General features: G+C 28.8%; 1 protein-coding gene across 1 annotated transcript in view; it reads left to right on the top strand.

The window, feature by feature from the left end:
- Positions 1-294: 294 nt before the first annotated feature.
- The window catches only part of LOC107446499 (neural cell adhesion molecule 2), a 204,297-nt gene continuing 182,526 nt past the window's right edge, over positions 295-22,065 (top strand). Inside the window, exon 1 of the mRNA XM_016061170.4 lies at positions 295-893. Coding sequence (XP_015916656.2) covers positions 662-893 — 232 coding nt within the window. The 5' untranslated portion in view covers positions 295-661. The remainder of the gene's footprint in view (positions 894-22,065) is intronic.

The following is a 22,065-nucleotide window of genomic DNA, read 5'->3' as shown; positions in this document are numbered from 1 at the left end:
AGTAAAGATAAAATTCTCTAGGCAAGAATAGTGACTGCATGATCTTTATTCTATTCATAAATTCCTAGTCTATGCGAATTTATCTTAAATTTTAAATTATGTCTACATAACATCAAAAACCCTATCGCTATTTCTTTCTAATGAATATTAACGAAATTTGTAAAAGAAAGACGCAATTTCCCTGGCGTATAATGATTTCAAAAAGTTAGAGAAAAAGTTTTTATAAGGCGAAAGCCAGACGTGCATTTCGAAGCTATTAACCGACCTACTGCGATTGCCGGATGGCTATCGAACGAGTCTCTGGATTACAGCGCCTCCTTCCGGACGACGAATAGTCCGGCCTCTGTATCCTGCCGATCACGGACCGGCATTTACTTAGAATCTGTGTAGTCAGGCCAGAGGCAAGGATATACAACATACCTCTTCTCCATTTAATTTTGGAGTGAGAATCTTTGCTTAGAGGCGCTTTAGTAGAACTTATTTCCAAAACTTTTTCTTTTGTTTTAAACTGATTTCTACCATTCTGTTTCATATTAGGAGCTTAAAAAATTAACAATAGATGACGTGAAAGTCGCCGTAAGGCCATTGGAAGGCCTTTTTGAAGAGTTTATTTGGGCTTTCAATTTCATTTTGTGATTTAAGTTCGTAATTTTGTTCCCGCATGTGCCCCTTGAAAAATGATAACGAGTGGTCAGAAGGGTGGAGAACGTTATGTTTAGTGACTTATTCAATACCATGCTTTTGGAACATGATGTGGATTTTTCTGCTGTTATGCAATGTCCAGAGCATATCAGCAACATCTCGTTGGACAGTGGTACTGCGATCTTTAAGTGTAACTGTAGTGCTTCGTGCCTCAGGACTCTTGTCGTTGTGCTCAGCTTCTTCACCTCCCGGTAAGCACTGTGCTTTATATAAATATTATTAGTTAAGTAAATTTGAGAAAACATTTTATAAAAAAAATATGCATTCAAGGTAATTAAAATAGGAGTTCAAATGCAACCTAAGTAATTTAAATTTGACAACATAAAATAACAAGTATACACAAAGTGATATTTAAAATGCTATATTAGTGAATTAAAATTACTGCCGGTTTTATGCTAGTCATTATTATTTATTGAGTTAACTAGCATACAAAAGAAGTATGTGATGTTTAAAAAAATAGGTCATTTATTTTTCTAGAAACAAAAATAAATATTCAAAAATAATTGTTCAAATAATATTTTGTAACAGATAATGTCTAAGGAAAATCAAAACGACGATAAGCATGGCTACTGCCGTATATCAAATATACCCAATCGATTTCAGATGCTATCTAAAGTGGCATAAAGAAATTTCTGAAGAATTCTGATGAATTCTTATACCCTTGGATCATTTAATCAGAATCTGAGTTCCAAATATAATTTCTGATGAGGTTCCAATGAAATACTAAAGTATGCATTTCACTTTTTTACCATCAATATTATTTTAATGTACCTACCTGTGAGAGTCAGGTGCTACTGAAACAAATTTACAGTCAAAAGTCATCTTTTAAGTATACTTTCTGAGATGGGAAAGTAGATAGAACTAGATCTTCTTGATTAGATTCCATAAAATAAATACTCTTGAGAACAGAAGTGCGCAAGATAAAATTCAGAATAATTCAAAATTTTTTTATTGCATCAGATAAATAATGGACGTCATAAATCATCCACAACTGTAAGATGTAACTCTTTGAAAGTTTTCTTCACGAACATCTGAAAAAGTTTACTGAATTAAGTATAATTTTTCTGGAGTAATATATTTAAACTCAGTCTTTAAGGCTGATGTTTAATTTTTATGTTCCGATATTTCTGTAAATACTCACTTTATTGGTTTCCTTAGCTTTAAATTACTTAGTTTCAAAAATAATATATGCATTTAGAGAGCAATAATTGTCTAATAATAATCGCGTGTGAATATTTTTAAATTAAAAATTCACAACCAAATTATGGTCATAAATTCAAAATTTTATCAAGATCAACCATCATGGCAACTTCCGTAACTACAAGAAATGAACACTTACTGTTTGGACAAGCAAAGAGATAGAAATAAAATCATTATTTTTTTTCGTATAAATATACAGATTCTAAGCTCTCATAATAAGAAAAAGAAATTTATATCTTTATTTGTTAGAATATTTCAAGTACACTTTCATAAAAATAGATCCAGCGCTAAACCATAATATCGGTACATGGAGGAAAAAAATCTGGAAAAATTACCACTTTATATGGTAATGAGATTTCTAGTAAAATAAACAACTACATAATTCTGGAAATTAAAACCAAATTCGAGGGTATTTAGAGCATTTTGGTAATTTTTCCCTTTATATAATAATTCTGGCTTCCAAAATAATATTTCTTATTACCACACATTTAGTAAAAAATACAAGACTGTAAAAGTAAATAAGAGATTAGGCCATGCTCTAAGGTATCATGATAAAATTGCTAAATTTCTCCTCATTTACAATCAAACAACATGGTAATAAAAAGCATATTTTATTGTTAATATCACCGAAAAGTCATTACCAAAATGCTTCGGTAAAATTTATCGAGTTTTCTGAAGTTCCTAACGAGCCAGAAACACAGTAAATATTACCATATTCTTGTAGTTTTCAATATATCTTTTTCTTTGTGTACTTCTCATAATAGAATTTAAACTTGCTGGGATTTTAAATAACATAAGTTTTGTTTCCGTTCAAGTATTGCTTTCAAGAAATGTGAATATTATTTTATCCAAATAACTCAAACATATTATAAAAATGTCTTAGAAATATTTTAAAAAATTTAAAAAATGATAAATACATGACGCATTCCCTTACCTAAAAAAGAAACAACTGTAATTTTTAAATGTCTTATAGTAATCAAACTTAAACATGCAAATAATGTACTTCTTTATTAAAGTATGCAATATATCCAAATTTAGAAATGTACATAACTTTCTTCTCAATTTCAAGAATATATTACAAAATATAGTAATATATAGTTGAATATATGTACATAAAGTGAACAGATGTATGTCCAAAATGGATAGAATGAGCTATACACAATCAACTCAAATTTAGGATATTTCTAAATTACCAGGAAAATCTTATTCAACGTACAGATTCACATTTTGATGTATTTTAAACTTAGCTTTGTTTTAAATAAAGTTTTGCATTCCAACGCAAGAATATTTCTATTCATTTAAAAGAAAGCGTATACTTTTTTTTGCATGAAATATCATGCATTTCTAATTGTTTACATTAAAAGCAAATTATCTTTTATTTTTTCAAAGACCCCGTGTACAAGTCATTTTAAAAATTGCCAAGTAACTTGAACTGAAGAGTAAGTTTAAATTATTTGGCGATGTTACGACACCATTAAAAGGCAGTTTTCAATGCAAAATTGATTAAAGAAAAAATTGATTGAGGGATTTGTATTAAAAGCGGATTTTAATGCGACATAAATTTGACGAGAAAAGTAATTTAAGTAAATAAGTAGATGCAGTAGTTTTGCATTAATATATTAATTTTATTCTAGCAAATATTTTGCAAAATTTTTCTTACTGATCACTAATTTTCTTTAAAATATTACTAGTTTTTTTGTTCTCTTTTAAGATAATTCAGAAATTTTTTAGTCATTATTCAACGAATCATTTTTCTTATCTTTTATTTCTTCTTATCTTATATCTATTATTTTTAATACATGAATAACTCACACACTTTTTACTAGTAGTATGCTTTCAATTCATTCATAATATTCAAATGCAATGTAGTTGTATGATTATCTGACATTCAAATAAAGCAATGAAATAAAATATAAAAAAAATATATATTTCTTAAAATCAACAACCAAATGAAAAACCTCAAACTATAAGTTTCAAAACGTTTTGCACAATGTTTCAAGGATCAGAATTTTTCTTAAAGCGATTCAATTCATTCGTAATATTCAAACGCCACGTAATAGTATGATTACGCTAAATTCAAATAAATAGAACCAACTAAAATGCCAGAAAAAAAAGATGTACTTCTCAAAATCAACAACCAAACGAAAATCTTAAACCATAAGTTTTAAAACTTTCTTCATGATGTCTTAAGGATCAGAATTTTTCTTAAAACAAGATTACAGATTGCATCTATTCTTATTTTGTCAATATAAAGAGATATAATCCAGATAGGGTAATATAGATGTGGAACTTATAAATCTTAGTAAACAGTAAGCAAGAGAAAAAAGTAGGCGAATTCTAGTCTTTGAATCGACCAGGTCTTTGCAGTGCTAAAAGACAGAATGATAAATGACTAGAACGTAATCGATAGTTTTCAACTGAAGCAAGCTTGCTTAAATTTTCAGTTGGGTCGGTCGGAAAGTATTCATCCGGTTGAAGAAATTGGGAACTTTAAAGTTCGCAGGAATGTAAAAGACTACTATTGAAATAACTGGTTATTTTTTTTAATAATAAAACGTGTTTTTGAACTTAAAGTTTTTTCTTTTCTTTTTAAAAAACTGCTCCCAAAATCTTGTTCAATTATTTTCAAATAGTTTTTAAACTTTTCTTATAATAGTTCTGGTTAAGAAATATTTTAATCAGTTTTTCTATAATACAATGGATTTTTTATCTACGCTATATCTTTGAGAAGGAAATATTATTCTGAAAGCTTATTTTAAATTTACTTTACAATTATCTGCAATATTTGCTATTTAATAAAATTGGTTTTTAAAAAAATAAAACTTTTTTTGCTAGAAGTATTATTGATTTTTTTAAAAAAAATGCTATTCAAAAAATGTTTAAAACATGCTATGTATGATTTAAAATAGAATTTTTATTTGAAGTTTGCATATTTGTTAGATATTAAACAAACGAAAATCAATTATCACTCGTTTTTTTATTGTTTAATTTTTTGCAATGTTATTATGTCAATGTTTTATTATTTATTATGTTAATTTTTTATAATGCTTGTAACTATGAAATATTAATTAATTGTGATTATCTAAATGATATTTTTACTGTCGTTTATTAAATGATAAAATCAATATTCAGGTACAAACTGATTATTATCTTGATTTTATCAGAGAAATTCTCGCAAATAAATAACTTACTTACTGAATTAAAGAAGTCAAAGCAAGGTTTAACCGTATAATCTGAACCAGACATCAGTTTAAATTAAACCATATACCAGTTCTGAGAAAACCTTACCTTCATAGAGTTATAATTCAGAATGATTAACTTGTATAGTTTAAGGATTTAACTGCGGATGTGTGACTTGTTGCATTTTTATAGTAATACGAAATCTAAATTTTTACTCCAAATACTTTTGAATAAATTGTTAGGGCTTGAAGGAGTTTGATCCAGAATGTATTTCCAACATAATAATTTTTTTTTTTTCAATGCGCAATGTCTTTTCTTCATACAGACATTTGAAGGGCAGATTTTGTTGATCACTCTTTCAGGGACACCATATTAGGTGGGCCAACATTGTCCCCACAATAAAGACAGGTAGTACAGAGAATGAAAGAACACCTATGCCTTGATATTCGAACCCAGAACCTTTCTGATGCAAGGCCGGTTCTGTGATCCCTCCACAGGCCGGTCGACAAAAAATCAGTATGATAACTAATTTTTACAGAAATAAATTTATGCCTATGAAATAGTTCGCAATTATTTCTTTAATTGCTTTTTTACATTATAATCCTTTACTATTAAAGCAGAAATAAAAGAAACTCAAGTATTTAATTGACAAATAAAAACTTTATTTATATTCTTCATTTGTTTTGCAAAAGTTATTTATAACATTAAAGTGATTCTTAAATCTATCCCTGAAAAAGAAGTCTTCCAAAAAATCTGTCTATACAGCATCTATGGATTTGAAATAAAATTGACACCAGTTTAAAATCTGTCTAATATCGATAATATAACGCATCAATCATCAAAGTTATGCATGAAATTTATCCTCCCTCCCAAAAAAATATTGACCGATACCGATAATCGAATCTAGTAATCAGAATATGAGACAAATACTTTCATTTTGGAATTCTCTATTCTGACACTGAATTCTCCATACTTGGAATTCTCTAACCTAAACACTGTAAGATAAGTCCCTGAAGTGCATTTCGCAAAGCTTTATTTTCAAAAAAATAAAAAAAGCATTTGTTCTGGTGAAAAAAGAATTTAAAATAGTGTGTATCTTTTAAAAATTAAGACAAAGATGAACCATAGCTCTTCTAGTTGATTTTATAACCAGCGATAAGTAGCTGATCTATCCATAGTGAATGTAGACTTTTAATGTTCGACTCTGCGGTTCCTTAATTTTTAGCCCACTCCAGAAGACAAATGAACTTTTGAATGCAGAAAATTGACATTTTATCTATTCCGAATTGGATTGAATAAAAACTTACCCACATTACATTGAGTTGTCAAACAGGTTCGCGTCATAGGGACTCCAAACTGGGATTCATCTAATGCTGAGGATATATGTATATAACTAGGCTCGATGCAAACTGGGAGAAGCTTAACTATCTTAAGTAGTTCCTTTGTTCTTTTTTTGTAACTAGACTTGTTTTCGGTCGAACACAGGTTAGATGTAGTAAAAACTCAGATTTAGAGTTCAGCTCTATTATAGCACATATTTTTCTTTTAATGATTTTGTATAAAAAAAAATATAGAGTCATTTATATATTAAAATTAAAATATATATATATGTTTGTTTGTACAAAAATTAATAAATTGTAATGAATAAAAATTTTATATTTATTTTATAGTATGTTCAGGATAACATTTCGAAAACGTATTTCAAAAATCTAAATCAAAATAATATTTTAATAGAGAGTTGTGACTGTCAAAAAGAACTTTCCTCAAAAACACATAGTTTCGGAACAATGGAAGTCTCAGCAGTTTGATTTTTTCTTTTCGTAGATATTTCAAAAGATTTTATGTCTAGGAACACCCTAATACAATGTTTAGATCAAATTCGGCTTGACTTTTAAGACATACTACATAAAGTTTTTCACGCAGTGCCATATGAATTGAATTTCATTCCATTTGTTTGGAAGAGTGAAGCATATATTTAAATGAAAAACTTCTGAAATGCATAATTTAATTTTTTTTATGTATTTAAGCATTATAATAATAAATCGTTTTTTAAGTTTCGTCATTTTAAACTTAAATATGTCTGCATGGAAATCAAAATGATTTATTAAAACAAATAATCCAGAAAAGTGTGAATTATCTTGACAAAAGCGTATCCCGTGCTACTTTTGTATTAATTTCCACACTGTAAAATTCTCCGGATCAAATTACTGCATAAAGTACCAGTACGGTCCAACATCCGTAAAATTCATTTTAACATGGAATCCATTTTTCAGTAGATTGTTGTACCGTAATTTTTACAGTATTATTTGACTTTTTTTTCGGAAACATTTACTTTTTACAGCAACATTCAGTAATTTTCGGTAATTGTTACAGAAAAATTAAAGTAAATAAAATATTTTTTTTTCCATAAAAATGAATTTTATGGAGAAAAAAACTGGCACCTTGAGTTCCGGTACTCTTTACCGTTATTTATTAGATATAACAATAGGTTTTTCCCTTGTACGAATTATTTAGTATTTAGAAGAAGTATTACTTGAAAATTTAGATTGTCCGCAATCAAAAACTATTATGAAATTTTCAAAAAAATATTGAAAGGAACGTGAAATTTAAATTTTTTTTTCACGATTGCTCATTTTGCAAGAAAACAGAAATCAGTCTACCCTCATTTTTGATCTAATGATTGGATCTTCACGTTCTGCGAACCTTGCTATTGTTTGTGAGAGTGGTTTCAAATGTTCTATTTAATTAGTGATTGATCCGTGGTGGCTCAGGGGATAGAGCGTTCGCCTTCCAACGAGGTAAACTGGTTTCGAATGCGAATCCCGCAACTCGCTCACACCGACTACAATGTTGAAGTATAATATCCTGAACAGTAGATGAATGATGGGTTCGATTCTCTTTACCTTCAGACTAACCGTGGGAGGTTTTCATCGTTTCCCTCACCATGTAACGCAAATAAGATTCTCCACGACCACAGTCCTGATGTAATTCCTCTACGAAGGCAAACTTCTCCCAATATTTGATCTAGGAGTTCCCTTGTCTTATAGATAGGGTTCAAAATTGCGAAGTTACGGAGTTGAACGTTGGTAGTCGTAAGATCAAAATTGGGTCTGCTGTTCAACTACTGTTGTAAAATAAAATTAAATTAATGAGTGAAAATGTCATTTTAAGTTACGAAATCAGACATAAAAGCGTACTTTCTCTAAATATCCATAACTTTTTTTCAACGGATTCAAATTTTTTATCCCAAAAATATAGAAAGTAGGTATTAAAACATAGAAGCATATATCTCAAACTAATTTGGTCAGAAGAGCTATCCAAAATTTGTTCCCCTTGTTATTTTTACTTTTCGCGTATTTCGACATTTCTCGAGAACTTTTTAAGTGAATTGAGAAATGTTTTCTCACATTTGTTTATATAAAGATACTACATGCAAAATAAATAATCATTAAATATTATTTATTATTTTTTAATAATTTTACTTAATAATAATCAAAAAAATTCAGAATGTGTTTCCGTTTCTTCACTAGTTTAAAGAAATAAATACGAAAAAGGGAACCCATATTAGCTCAAACTTCTTAAATTTTATTTTTTCAAATTTTTAAATGACTCAGAGGGTTTGTGACAGTTTGTAATAAACTACGCAAAAACTTTTGTAATAACTTTGTAATAAAGTTTAGAATAACTTTTTCTTTTTTTAAATAATTTCGTGTTTGTTGGCTTACAAAAAAAATGACAAAATTAAATGTGTATTCTAAAAAAAAGTTACGATTAAAATATTGCTAACTGGAAAATAAAATTTAAAATTAATAAATTTCCTTACTTTTTGGCTAAGCATAGTTCTACTTGTGCTAAATGCAAAAAATACAGTACATATAAATTAACAAAATATGCATCTCAATAATATTTTATGAGATTTAAATATTAACTATATTCATTATATATTCAAAGACAGATTATACTCCTAGTCTAAAAAGACATTCTCAAATTTAAAACTATTCTCAGACTTACAGCTATATTACATTCTAAGACATAAATCTCGGTTATACTTTAAGATTCACAGTTAAGTTATATTATAAGCAATATTTGCATTTAAATTTAAAGCTAAGCTACATTAAAAGCGTTATCTATATCTAAATTTAAGTCTTGTTCTAAAATTAAGCCAATAATCTCTTAAAAATGTCTTTAAGCTTAATCTGAAGTATAATTACATTCATTCATTATTCATTCTATAAATAAAATTTTAAGTTTAATTCTGCCCACGATTACGCGGTATTTCAACCTAGTCTAAATTTCATTAATTTCTGTGAAAAATTGAGCTGTTACTCAACAAATAATATTTCAACGAATAGCTCAAAGTTTTAAATAAAGCTCAAACTATTCACACAAACGCTTAATTAGGCGATGTATTTAGCTTTGTGAGACCCTAGTATTTTTCCCTAATTTTTTAATATTTAACAGGTATTTGCATATGAGTAATATGTTTTCTTTCAAACAATAGCTAAAATATTTCTTTCGTGACTACGACGCAAGAGCGTTATTTATTCCCACCTTTTGCATCTTGCATACATAAATTATTCATGAAACTCGTAAATTAGCAGTGCTGTATTTAAGTACAGTGTCAGGGAATTCGTTTATTTTATGTAAAAATAAAATATTGAAATAAAATAAAGACCTTATTTATAAAACATGCGTTTTTATGATTTATCCAATTTTTACAAGAGAAAAATAAGGTAAAAATTTTAAATAGGGAGAAAAATATGCTGGCCGAGGGGTTCTGAGAGAATTTTGGGGGAAATTGCTTCTGCAAAGAATTATTTTAGAATTTTATGTTACACAAAAAGATACCACGCTTTTAACTTTTCTTTTAGTACTGAACATGTACTTTATAGATTAATATTTTAGCGAAACAGCTATTATTTAATTATTTAATTTCTTACTCTTTCTTTGATTTTGTCGCATCTGTTTGATTTGATATGGCAGTATGAAAATTGCAGTTTTCTCAGATACTAAGATTGATTGCAACGTTTTTTTTTGTAGTGACCAGTTATTGTATTATTTTTGTACCATTTATTTTCAGTATTAAGGCAGATTTTTCAGTAATAGTTAAAATTAGTTTTGTGTTCATTTTTTTTAAAAAATAGTTTTAAATTTTGGCACAAAAATCTCATTGCGAGTGGTTCGAACCATGCTATAAGATTTTTAAAACTCTACATGTCTGGAAATTCTTTTAAAATTTGAAAAATACAATAATGACATGAAATCAAGATTTTACATGCGTTTTTTTGATTTATCTAGTTTTTATATATGAGGAATAATTGCGAAAAGGGAAAGTCAGAGAAAATCTGGGGAAAATTGGATTCTGCGAGGAAGTATTTAACTTGAATTTATGTCAAGCATAAAGAAGCCGCACTTATAACTTTTTTTTCTCCTATCACTTAAGTGCCGCTCAAGCAATATTTCATTGATTTTGTCACAACATATATATATATTATTATACTATATATACTTTATGTTTTAAGCATATATATATATATATATATATATATATATATATATATATATATATATATATATATATATATATATATATATATATACTCTCTGGAGAACAAGTAATTCTGATACGAGAATGACTTTCTTAACAGTAATAACAAAAAAAAACTTAGTTCATATGGTAATGATTTACCGAAAATTGTAGTTTTCAAAATTATAGTGCTTAATAACATACATTTAGAAAAATATACAAAACTAAAAAGCAAACTTAACCATTTGATTGATTTTTACGCCTTGCTCTAAGGTATCATGATAAAATATACCAAATTTTGCAGCATTTACAAAAGTTTAACAGACATTATAAAACCATGTTATTGTTAATTTTATCAAAATTATCAGCGAAGCGCTTCGATAAAAATTAGCGAGATTTTTTCGGTGTGCCGTAGAGCCAGAAACACAATAAATTTTACAATATTTTGGTTGTTTTACCCTTACTTTTTTTCTCAGTATGCAATAGATAATTTTTTTTCTTCTAGAAACGATCTCTTCATATTATTGCTTGATATTTATTTTTACTGTTCAAACAGTTTTTTTTTAAATTTTGTGAATGTATTATTTATAATTAAATTTGTGGTAAACGTTTTTATTTAAAATAGTTCAAAGTGTTAGCAATTTATGCTTGCCAAAATCCCATTAAGAGTAATTTTTTGATTGACGATATAATCGTACAAATAATTGAAGTCAAAGGTTGAATTTATGCAAATTCTGAAAATAAAATGGAATGCACATTAAAAATTAAATATAGCTTTGATATTTAAAATGCTGCATCGCAAATGTCTGGTTGATTTGATGTTTCAATGAGTTTGATGATTTGTTAGCTTTTAAAGACTGGAATAGGAGCAAAAAAAATGTCAGTGTTTTTTAGATTAAACGCATTTGCCCAAAGCGTGTTTTTAAATAAAAGTACTCCCATTGAAAGAAAGCAAAAAAAGAAAGATATAGAAACATTTTATAATTTTATTTTACTAAATAAGAGAAATTGTGTTGTCAAAATATAACTTTTTTACAAAATGAACAATAACTCTTAAAATATATGTTATTTTCTTGACATATAAAAAAGGATGAAGGTCCGGTATACGTGACAAAATATCCTAAATTGTAAAATTAAAATATTTCTTCTTTAAATTTCATTTTCCAAACCCCCCAAGCTAAAAAATTCATAATAAAAGAAGTCGACTCAAATATGAGACAAATTATTTCCAGCTAACAATGTTGCTTTTTAATGAAATCATATGGAAATGAGACTAATATATTTAAAAAGAGAAACTCATTCAGCAACGCTAATGCATGAACATGGCTTCTGTTTTCTTCTTATTTTCCATTTTGTTTCCAACCGCAAGTCGAAGATATGATAAAAACTAGGGACCGTAACTCTAGCTTATAATTGCGAGATTTTGTGGGTTCTGTTTTATTTACTTTCGTTGATTCCTTTCGTGAACAGAATATCTAAATTAGATTTCTGAATGTTAAAGCCCCTTCCCTATTTATCTTTCTTTCGAGATGAAAACTTTTGGTCGCGAAATAAGATTGCCAGCTTAAATTAGTTTTACTTTTAACATATTGAATATTTCTCTCTTGTTTATTTCTTAAATCATATAAAGTATTGCTAAGGTAAGGCATTTTTTACAATATTTTTTTGAAAATGAATTTTTATTTCTTTTTAAACTATGGTTAGTAATGACAGAAGCAAATAAGCATAAATAACCTGCATTTATCTTACGTAATTCATAACAAATTGTACACAATAAAAATGTCGAACACAATTTTTTCACTAACTTATATGAGAATCAATATTCTTAAAACGAAATGTAATAACAAAGAAGGAACAAAATAATAGTGATACATGACAAAAATATTTTAATTGATTTTTTTTTTTGATGGTAAAGCCCTTTTCCTATTTATCTTTCTTTCGAGATGAAAACTTTTGGTCGCGAAATAAGATTTCCAGCTTAAATTAATATTACTTTTAACATATTAAATATTTCTCTCTTATATACTTCTTAAATCACATAAGGTATTGCTAAACTTTTTGTTGTTTATTTTGGAAATATTTTTTTTTTCAAACTATGGATGGTAATGGTAGAAGTAAATAAGCATGAGTTACAAGCATTTATCTTTCGTAATTCGTAACAATAAAAAAGCTAAACGCATTTTTTCAAAAACCTATCTCAAATCATTATTCACTGTAAAAAATTTATGCTCAAATATCCCGAAACTTTTTTCGTTTTTTGCGAAACCCTTTCCTGGTATTGTTTCCTCAAAGTGGCGAAATAACTATCTTCACTTCTTCACGGAAACGAATTTCGTCAAAATTTAAAAAAAAAAAAATATTAAATTTTATTTTTCTTTCGAAAAAAAATCGCACCTTATTGTACTAACTTTTCCACCAATCACTTTATCGTGGGCACTTAGGGAGATCCATGTTGCCCCAATAACACAAGAAGTGCAAATGAAACAGAAAGCTAAATTACTACCATGCCCAAAGCAGGATTCGAATCCGGGAACTCCCTGGTACGAGACCAATTAATCGACCACCATACAGTGCGGTCTGCTTATATTGTTATTTTATTTTTGATCGTCTAGTCTTCGTTCTTGTTTCATCATTCTAGTTAACAATCTCCCACAATGCACAACGATGAGGTTTTGAGTTGAGCAAGCATTTTTGTCATATATTTGAGAGTTAAGAGTTTGATCACAAGTCACATGATTTTGAGACGAAACGATTCTCAAAACTAACGTAATTCGGCTCAAGAACTGCTGAATCGTCAATTTCGTCTGAGAGTGTTCTTAGAACTTGTAGCGTACCTACCACTACAAAATTACAACTACAATTCACTAGTATAAAAGACATGTTAACTCGACTCTATGTCGGAGTACCTTTTCATAGATAATGGTTGACATGGTCGAATACTCCTCTCCCTACATTGGTGACCTTCGGACGTGATGTAAGCACGCCTACCTTGGCAGTAACGCCCACTTCGATATGAACACGCCTACCTAGACAGTAACGCCTACTTCGATGGATGATCCACATTGAACAGTTGACTTGCTACTTGTGACTGCGGCATTATCCACCTCCTCACACTGTTGCTACTCAGTCTCGTCTCGATCACGCACAACGTCGGCTTGCATACTTGTGATTACTCGACTGCTAACGGCAACACAGGAGCGACTACGACCGTGAAGTTAATACACTTCTCACATTCAGCACTCAAAAAAATACGGTGATCTTAATACAGCTCTCCCGACTTCTCACAAAAAACAGCAATGAATTAACTAGTGGTATTCGCTCATCGAATTCCATCACAGATATAATTCTGGTGGGGGAGTACTGTAGCGTACCTACCACTACAAAATTACAACTACAATTCACTAGTACATAAGACATGTTAACTCGACTCTATGTCGGGGTACCTTCTCATAGATGACGGTTGACATGGTCGAATACTCCTCTCCCCACATATTAAATGGAATGAGAAAAATAAAGTGGTAGTGATACATGACAAAAGTATTTCAATTTTTTTTTTAATGTTAAAGACATTTTCCTATTCATCTTTCTTTCGAGACAAAAACTTTAATGAGATTACCAGCTTAAATTAGTTTCTCTTTTAACATACTAAATGATTCTCTTACGTTTTCTTCCAAGTCACAAAAGGTATCGCTATTCATTCCCTAACGTATTTTTTGTGAATAAATTTCTTTAATCATTTTTGATTACCGAATATTAATATTAATGATAAGTTAGATGATTAATATTAATGTTAGTTACTCAACGTTAGTAAATAGTGATTAATATGGCTTTGAAATATTGTATTCCACGAACTTTTCTTTAAATTTTTTACATCTTTTAAACTAATTGTAATGATAAGAGATACGTAGAAGATAATAATAGGGGTAGATTTAAAATAAATAAATAATAATCATTGATTTTTTTAAAAAAAAATTTTTTTCCGAGACTACCTCTCAGCAATTTCTTAGCTGCATTTCGTTAATTATGACAACAACTTAGATAAATGCTTTTTAAAAATTCCGTATAATCAAAAAAGTGAATATATTAATGTCTCGAATTCAGCGAAATGCTCGCTCAAGTAATTTCCAAGTAAACAGTTTCATCGAACACTAAAAAGATTTCGTAAAATCATCCATTGTTTAAATTACAAAATTTTTCTAGGTTCTTAAGTTACCTTCCACAAATAATTTCAGAAATTTATGTCTTTATTAAAAATTGCTAATTTTTTTAAGCATTCTTTAACACTAATTGTGATTAATTTTATCATTTTCATTCTTTTTACTTTTATTATGATTAAACAACATTCAAAATACAATATTCAGTTTCGTTAAAATATATCTTGTTTTCAATCTAGAAATTTTTATTGAAAGTCAATGAATCGAAAAGTCCTTTTCAAAACTAGTAAAGATAAAGAAAATATTAAAAACTCTTGTGATTAAATGGAAAAATTTAGGTGTAATTGTTTATTTACTCATTTTTTTAAAGTATGATAAATAATTACTCATAACAAGTTTTATTCAGCTTGTCATCTTTTAATTTTATTTTATGGTTGTATATAAACATTAAATCAATAGTATCGATTCTAACTTAAATGAGAATTTTAAAAACAACTTATTTTCCTTCATTAAAGTTGGGAATTTTGATTTAATTATGAGTTAGATTTTCCTTGACAAAATACTAAATTTGAGTGAAATCGGTGCAATAGTTCCTGAGAAATCGAATCTTAAATATACATCTTTTGCAAAAAATTCTCAGGAACTATTCCACCCACTTCACTCAAATTTTGCATTTTGTGATTTAAAATTAGAATATATTTAGAATAACGTACAAGATTGTATACTTTACAATTATTTTTTTATTTTGTATATATGTGTATAAGAGAAATTGATAATTAGGCACAATTATTTCTGTTAATTTGCTTAAAAAAACCATGGTGAAATACGCAAAAGGTAAATTTAGAATTAAGGGGTTCAAACTTTGGTTTGCGCTCCTGTCCAAACTAAAGGGACCGAAAGCACCATGAAGGCAAATTTCTTCAATACTTGATCCAGGAGTTGCCTTGTCTTCTGGATTTTGTTCAAAATTACGAGATTACGGAGTTGAACATTACACTGTTAAAATTTTCATTCCAAAATTATGGTAAAGTAACTTGTAGCTGTCTGTCCATCCAATTAACCGTAAAGTTTACAACAAAGATAATTTTTTCCTTCATGGTTTTGAAACCATTTACAAAAAGTACTGTTATAAAACCAGGCATACAAAACTATACGGTTTTTTAACCATTTACAACTAGCATTTTTTAGAGGCGTAAAAAAATAATCATTTAACTAGACATAGGAACTCGGCTTTTCGTAAGGTAATGGGCATTGTTGAGTGCTGAACACTGGAAATTCTTCGTGCGTTGAAAGGAATGGAGGAAATATTGTGGTGTCAACATTAGGACTCGAACTCCAGTTCTGCCGGTCATGAGATTGACGGAATAAGCCCGCTCGGTTATAATATGTACGCAGTTGCAAAGAACTAAGTAGCTTCATTAGGTTTGTCTAGTTAGTGTGATAAAATTCGGGTTGTTTAAAAGTATTAGGTGAAAGCAGTTAATAAACAGTTTTTCTCCAACTTAACAGTTTGATTACCATTTTATTTATGGTTATTTGGCAGTTTTGATTAAATATAGTAAAATAACCATTCAATAAATTGTTATTTAACCATTTTTTCCGAGAAATTTCTAAAAGTGTAGTTGTCGTAAACCCGAAAAATTGGGTCAGCTGTACAACGACGGTTATAAAATAAAATAAGATTGCGGCTACCACCTATATTTTGGGGATCAGAAATCTGAATCCGTTAAAAAAAGATATGTTTATTCAGAAAAAGTGCGTTTTTGTATCCGATTTCGTTACTTAAAATATCGTCTGCTCTTATTAATTAGCATATTTGAGGTCCTCCCCCCTGAACCCGTAAGATAGAGTCCGAAAACCGAAAGAGCCGATCATTAGATCAAAAGTAATTCAAGGTTATCTGATTTTTTGGTGCACTGTGCAAATGAAAAGGAATGTCGCTACTTTAAAAAGAGGAAAAAAAGAGGAAAAATATTATTGTATCTTTCAATCGAAGAAAATCTATTTTTGCACTATTGATTTCCATAGATTTGTTTTGTAAAATTTACTCAATGATCCACGAGAACAAGGTAGCATAGGCTGAATAGGTCACTCTATTAGTATTTCAGAATTTATATGAAACATGTCTTCATTTTGATATAGTTACGTTTTTAAAACGTGCCTCCATAAAACTAAGTTATTTAGAATCAACTGTAATTAAAATAAATAAAATAAGTTATGAAGTGATAAGCCAAATTGATACATAAATAGTTCTAATTCGCTTAAAAGAAACGTAAAAAAAAACGTCATATAATTATTGACAGCAATAATTGAAATAACGAAAAATAAACTATGCACTAAAATTGAAAATTCATTGAAAAAAATGGTACAGAATTGCTTAGAAGAATTGCAAAAAATCGCAATGATGCCAATGGCGCTTAGCCAATTTTAGTTATAGGTATTAATTGAAAAAAAATAATAAGATGTGTACTAAAAAGCAAACTTAATGGGAAAACGGTACTTATTCATTTAGGAGAAAATTAAAAAACCACGATGTAACATTTTTGACATCAAAGAAAGATGCTTTTGAATTTTGTTAGTAAGTATTATTTAAATTTAAAATAATAAGATGCGTAAAAAGCAAAATTAATGGAGAAATGATACTAAGTCATTTTAGTAAAGGGTAAAAAATTACCAAACTGTTATTAACTCCAACCATGCTTAATTAATTTAGATGATATGTACTAATTGAAACAAAAAAGCTCAGTACTCTATGTACTGCATTTAAAACAAAACTAATTGAGAAAAAGTGCCAATTCGTTATGAAGAAACAGAAAAAAAGCCATACTATTGAAGGCCAATGATGCTTAATAAATTTTGGTAATATGCTGGGCTGACATTAAGGCAATTGGGAAAGTTCTGATAACTACCATGCATACTGTATGTTGTATTATGTTAGTATATTTATCACCTATTAAAACTGCATCAACAATTAGAAGATCTTATATTGTAGATACTGTGGGAAGAGGTTTTCTACGGCTCCTCTAAAGGAATAAGTATTGGAGAAAATTGCTTGATTACGGGTAATTTTGGCTATCATGAGTTGGTGTCAAATAGCAGCATCGTGCCAAATTATATTGAATTAAGGTAATCTTTTTTTGATGATGAGATGAACTTACAAAAAATCTACTGTGCTTAATCTAATAACATAAAACCACTGGGAAGGATAAAATTTATTAAGTAAAAAATTTAATTATTTTAGCTTTTTTTTCGTTGCGATGGCATATGTCTTTCAATTTTGCTCATGATACGTAGTGTTGTTCAGTAACATATTGATTATTTATTTCATTTCACCCCGTACGAATAACGGGTTTCCAGATAGTAGTTAAATAAGTTTAAAATGACGTTCAGGTTATGCTTTAAGCATTTCTGAATTAAATTAATGGAGTCTGTACAGATGTCTGTTGAGAGAGTCTGGTTTATATTTGCCTCATACCAGCATGATTCAAAGTATAACAGTGACACTTTTACCACATATGCTCCAGAAATGCGAATATTTCAATACATCCCATTTACATATGTTTTTTAAGTCAAGATTTAAAGTATAAGAATATCATCATATTTGCAGATCATCGTATGTAGGCACGTTGACTTCACATCTGTTGATTTCAGAGCAAATTTAGCAATTGAAAAGAGAAGTCAAAAGTGAAAAGGCAGTAAAAAATATTACCACCATTTTTCTCCTTTTCTTATTCTTTGGGCTGATTTAAGTATTATATAATTATTAAATATAATGGTAAGAATAGAAAAATGATATTAATATAATGTTAAACATGCAAAAATCAAACGTATAAATTGATATTAGAATACGAACATTTTGTTCTAACTATAATATAAATTTATGAAATATTTCGAAAAGGAACTTATTACCAAGAGAAATTACTATAACGCTTAAGTAAATATTTCAATAGATAAATAATAAAGTATCCAACTTCTGATATATCAGCTAAAACTTGATTTTAATTAAAACTTTTTAGCCAACTTATAACAATATTTTTTTTTGAATGAAGCAAAATAAAACCTTTGTAAGTAATAAACAAATCAATTTTGTTAAAATATTTAAGGCTCTAGAGAGATTAATTTAAGTAAGCTGTGAATAATGGTATTATGTATAAAAAGTACAGAATAACTAAATAATATACTCAATTCCGCAATAACTAGTTTAGAATTCAGAACTTTATTTACATAACCAGAGATTGGTAATTTTGTACAAAGATTGTTTTGAGTGTTCTAATTTAATTATTTTCTAAATACTAATTATATTTATTTTTACCTTAACAAAAATTGTACATTGACGTATGTACAAATTCTATATCGTTACAAAACTTAGAAATTTACAATATTGGAGAATAAATAACAGCAAGTAATTAATTTAGAGCACAATTATGTAAGCAAATTTATCTAAAGTTATTTTTTATTTACGATAAAGGAACGAAAACTGATTTAGAAATAAAATTTTACTTTTGTAATGATATATAATTTGGGTAATATAAGGGACAGAAAACTCTGCCTTTCACACAATATCTCCTTCATAATTACATTAAATTCAAGTATTTATTCGGAAATCATGTTGACAAATTTCGGTTTTAATTTAATACTATTCAGAAATGCTTAGCTATATATTTTTGGAAAAAAAAAAGAATTTTATTTGATTTAAGCAATGCATGAGCATGTTGTAATGTTATTACAAACATAAACGCCCGTCTTTTTATTATACTTATTAATTTTTAAGTCAAAAATATTTTTTGGCAAATACTGCTAAATAGTGTGTTTGTAGCACTGCAGTATGGGAAAGAAAATCGATTATTTAAGAAGATATTTTTTTTTTAAATTTGTATTTGACATTAAGCCTATGTGCGTATTCTTAAACGATTGGAAACAGTAATTTGCTTAATATATTTATTTTTTAACAAAAAGATTTAGAATATTGTTTTCGTGAATATTATTACCACATAGTGCAGTATTTATAGCAAACGGAGAAATGAATTCTGATGAAAATACCGTTGATTGTGTGGTAATGGTGTGTCTATTGAAAAAGACATATATATGATAAACGAAACCAAAATATACAGTATTTAAACCATTCGTTTTGTCATGTTTCCGTAGGTATGGTAGCGGTTTATCGAAAATTCTGGTCTTAAAAATTATAGTTCACACACATTTAGTAAAAATACAAAACTGCAAAGTAAATTTAACCGCATTTTTACATTACACATTTAGTAAAAATACGAAACTGAAAAGTAAATTTAACCGGACAAATGCTTTTTTTATACCTTGCTCTGAAGTATAATGATAAAATTCCTAAGTTCGATCTTTCTTACTAAACGGCATGGTAATAAAACCATATTTAATTGTAATTTTCACAAAAGAAATCTTTACCAAAGCGCTATGCATACCTTCCAACTTTTAAACTTTCTTTTTTTTAAAAAAAAAAAAAAAAAAAAAAAAAGAAGAACTTAGTGGTAATCAATTTCTGAGACCATAAATTTTTTTGTCGTATACCTGTTTAGGCAGTGGGGGTGCGATTGTTCCTGTTTTTCAGTGGAGCCATCTATGGCCAGGAATTCAACTTATGCCACGCCATTCGCATCCGTGACCACAACCCGTTTATAGGGCAGGTCACATTCACACGCATTCACACACAAAGGAGAAAGGACATAGAACACAGAGAGAGAGAAAGAAACATCCATGCCTTGCCCGGGATTCGAACCCAGGACCTGTCTGATGCAAGGACAGTTCCCTGCCCCCTACTCAGGCCGGTCGGTGAGATAATAAATGTTCCTCATAAAAAAAATTCTGTAAACAAGAATCAGGAAAAATGAAAATAAAGTTTTTTGCTGTTGCTACTTTATAAATCTTATAATATAACTTGGTTGGGGTGTTCATACTTTTCTATGGTGGTTAGAGCTGCCAGTTACAGTCAGGGAGGTGGATTCTTTCCGGCTACTAGCGATTATCTCTCACACTTTCCTCTACATTGGTCATAACGGACCGGCAACGAATAGGCAACTACTTCGCAAATAAAAAAAAAAGCAGTATTACTCTATTTCACCTTGTTCACTTTTTTTTCTCCAAAAACATAACTGTCTTGGTCTCAAACCAAGTGATTTTTGCAGGCAACGCTCATGCTTGAAAACGAGCCAGGTTCTCCTGTTCACAAAAGGGGGAGTGAGGGATGGGTACCATATACGGCTATTTAACTCACCCTGATTGGGACGTACTCCTTATTCTATGGTTTCTAGAACAGTCGGCTACGTGCGTAGAAGTGCTTATTTCATTCTCTGCTGGTAACTAACGATAAAATCTTACATACTCCTCCTCACTTGCAGAAAAAATACAGAAAAAACAGAAAGAATACTTAAGTCAATCAGATTTTCATGTTCAAAATCGACGTCGAACTTTTGCAATTTTACTTAATGATAATGAGTAAAACCTTGATAATCTAAAAATAATTTAGATTATAATATATTAAAATTGAAAAGCTTCTTAATGAAAGCTAAAAGTAAAATTATTCATAAGAAAACGCTTTGAAGTTTTTAATAGAAAGTCTCAAAGCTTATCAATAATGCATATATATGCATAATTTAGATGCAGGCTTATTTTGAGAACGATAGCAAAAAAAAAAAAAAGATAGCATCAAAAGAAAAATAAGCTGCATCTATCAACAGTAACATTTTTAAAAAAGAAAGAAAATGTTTTTATTTTTTAATTTAAAGAAGCAAGAGCACATTACGCTTAGTATCTAGGTTCTATTTTAATTTAAAATCCACGCCAAATCGTTGCCTTAAAACATAGAAAGGGACTCGGGAAAAGACACAAGATCATTTATCTGATACGAAAACTACTCAACATAACAAAAAGCAGTTCCACTTGACATTAAGAACGACTAATTAACTGTCATTGCTTGGGTACATGTACCCTAGAGAAAAGTGTTTGTTGGAATACAGCCAGCCTCTTAGACTTACGATCTGAATTTTCTTAATTATCAATGATTTTGATTTGGACGTTGTTTGAAGAAAAAATATTTTGACAATTTTGTTGCCGATTACAAGCGCATTAGAAATTAATCTTGATTCTGAAACTTGCGATAATATTTGCTGAGAAAAATAATTCAAATATTACTATTTATAATGTTTCAGTAAAAACCATCAGCTAATGATAAAAGCGAAAAGTTTCTGATTTAAAACAAAGATTAAATTTTACGTAAGGTAGCTTCATTTAACTTATATACTTAATTTCTTATTATTTCATGATTTTTATCAT

The sequence above is a fragment of the Parasteatoda tepidariorum genome, chromosome 3 (assembly GCF_982258835.1).
Source record: "Parasteatoda tepidariorum strain Cologne lab strain chromosome 3, Ptep-v5.0, whole genome shotgun sequence".
Taxonomy (NCBI): Eukaryota; Metazoa; Arthropoda; class Arachnida; order Araneae; family Theridiidae; genus Parasteatoda; species Parasteatoda tepidariorum.
The sequence above is the reverse complement of the archived record's forward strand: the minus strand, read 5'-3'. Positions and strand labels throughout refer to the sequence as shown.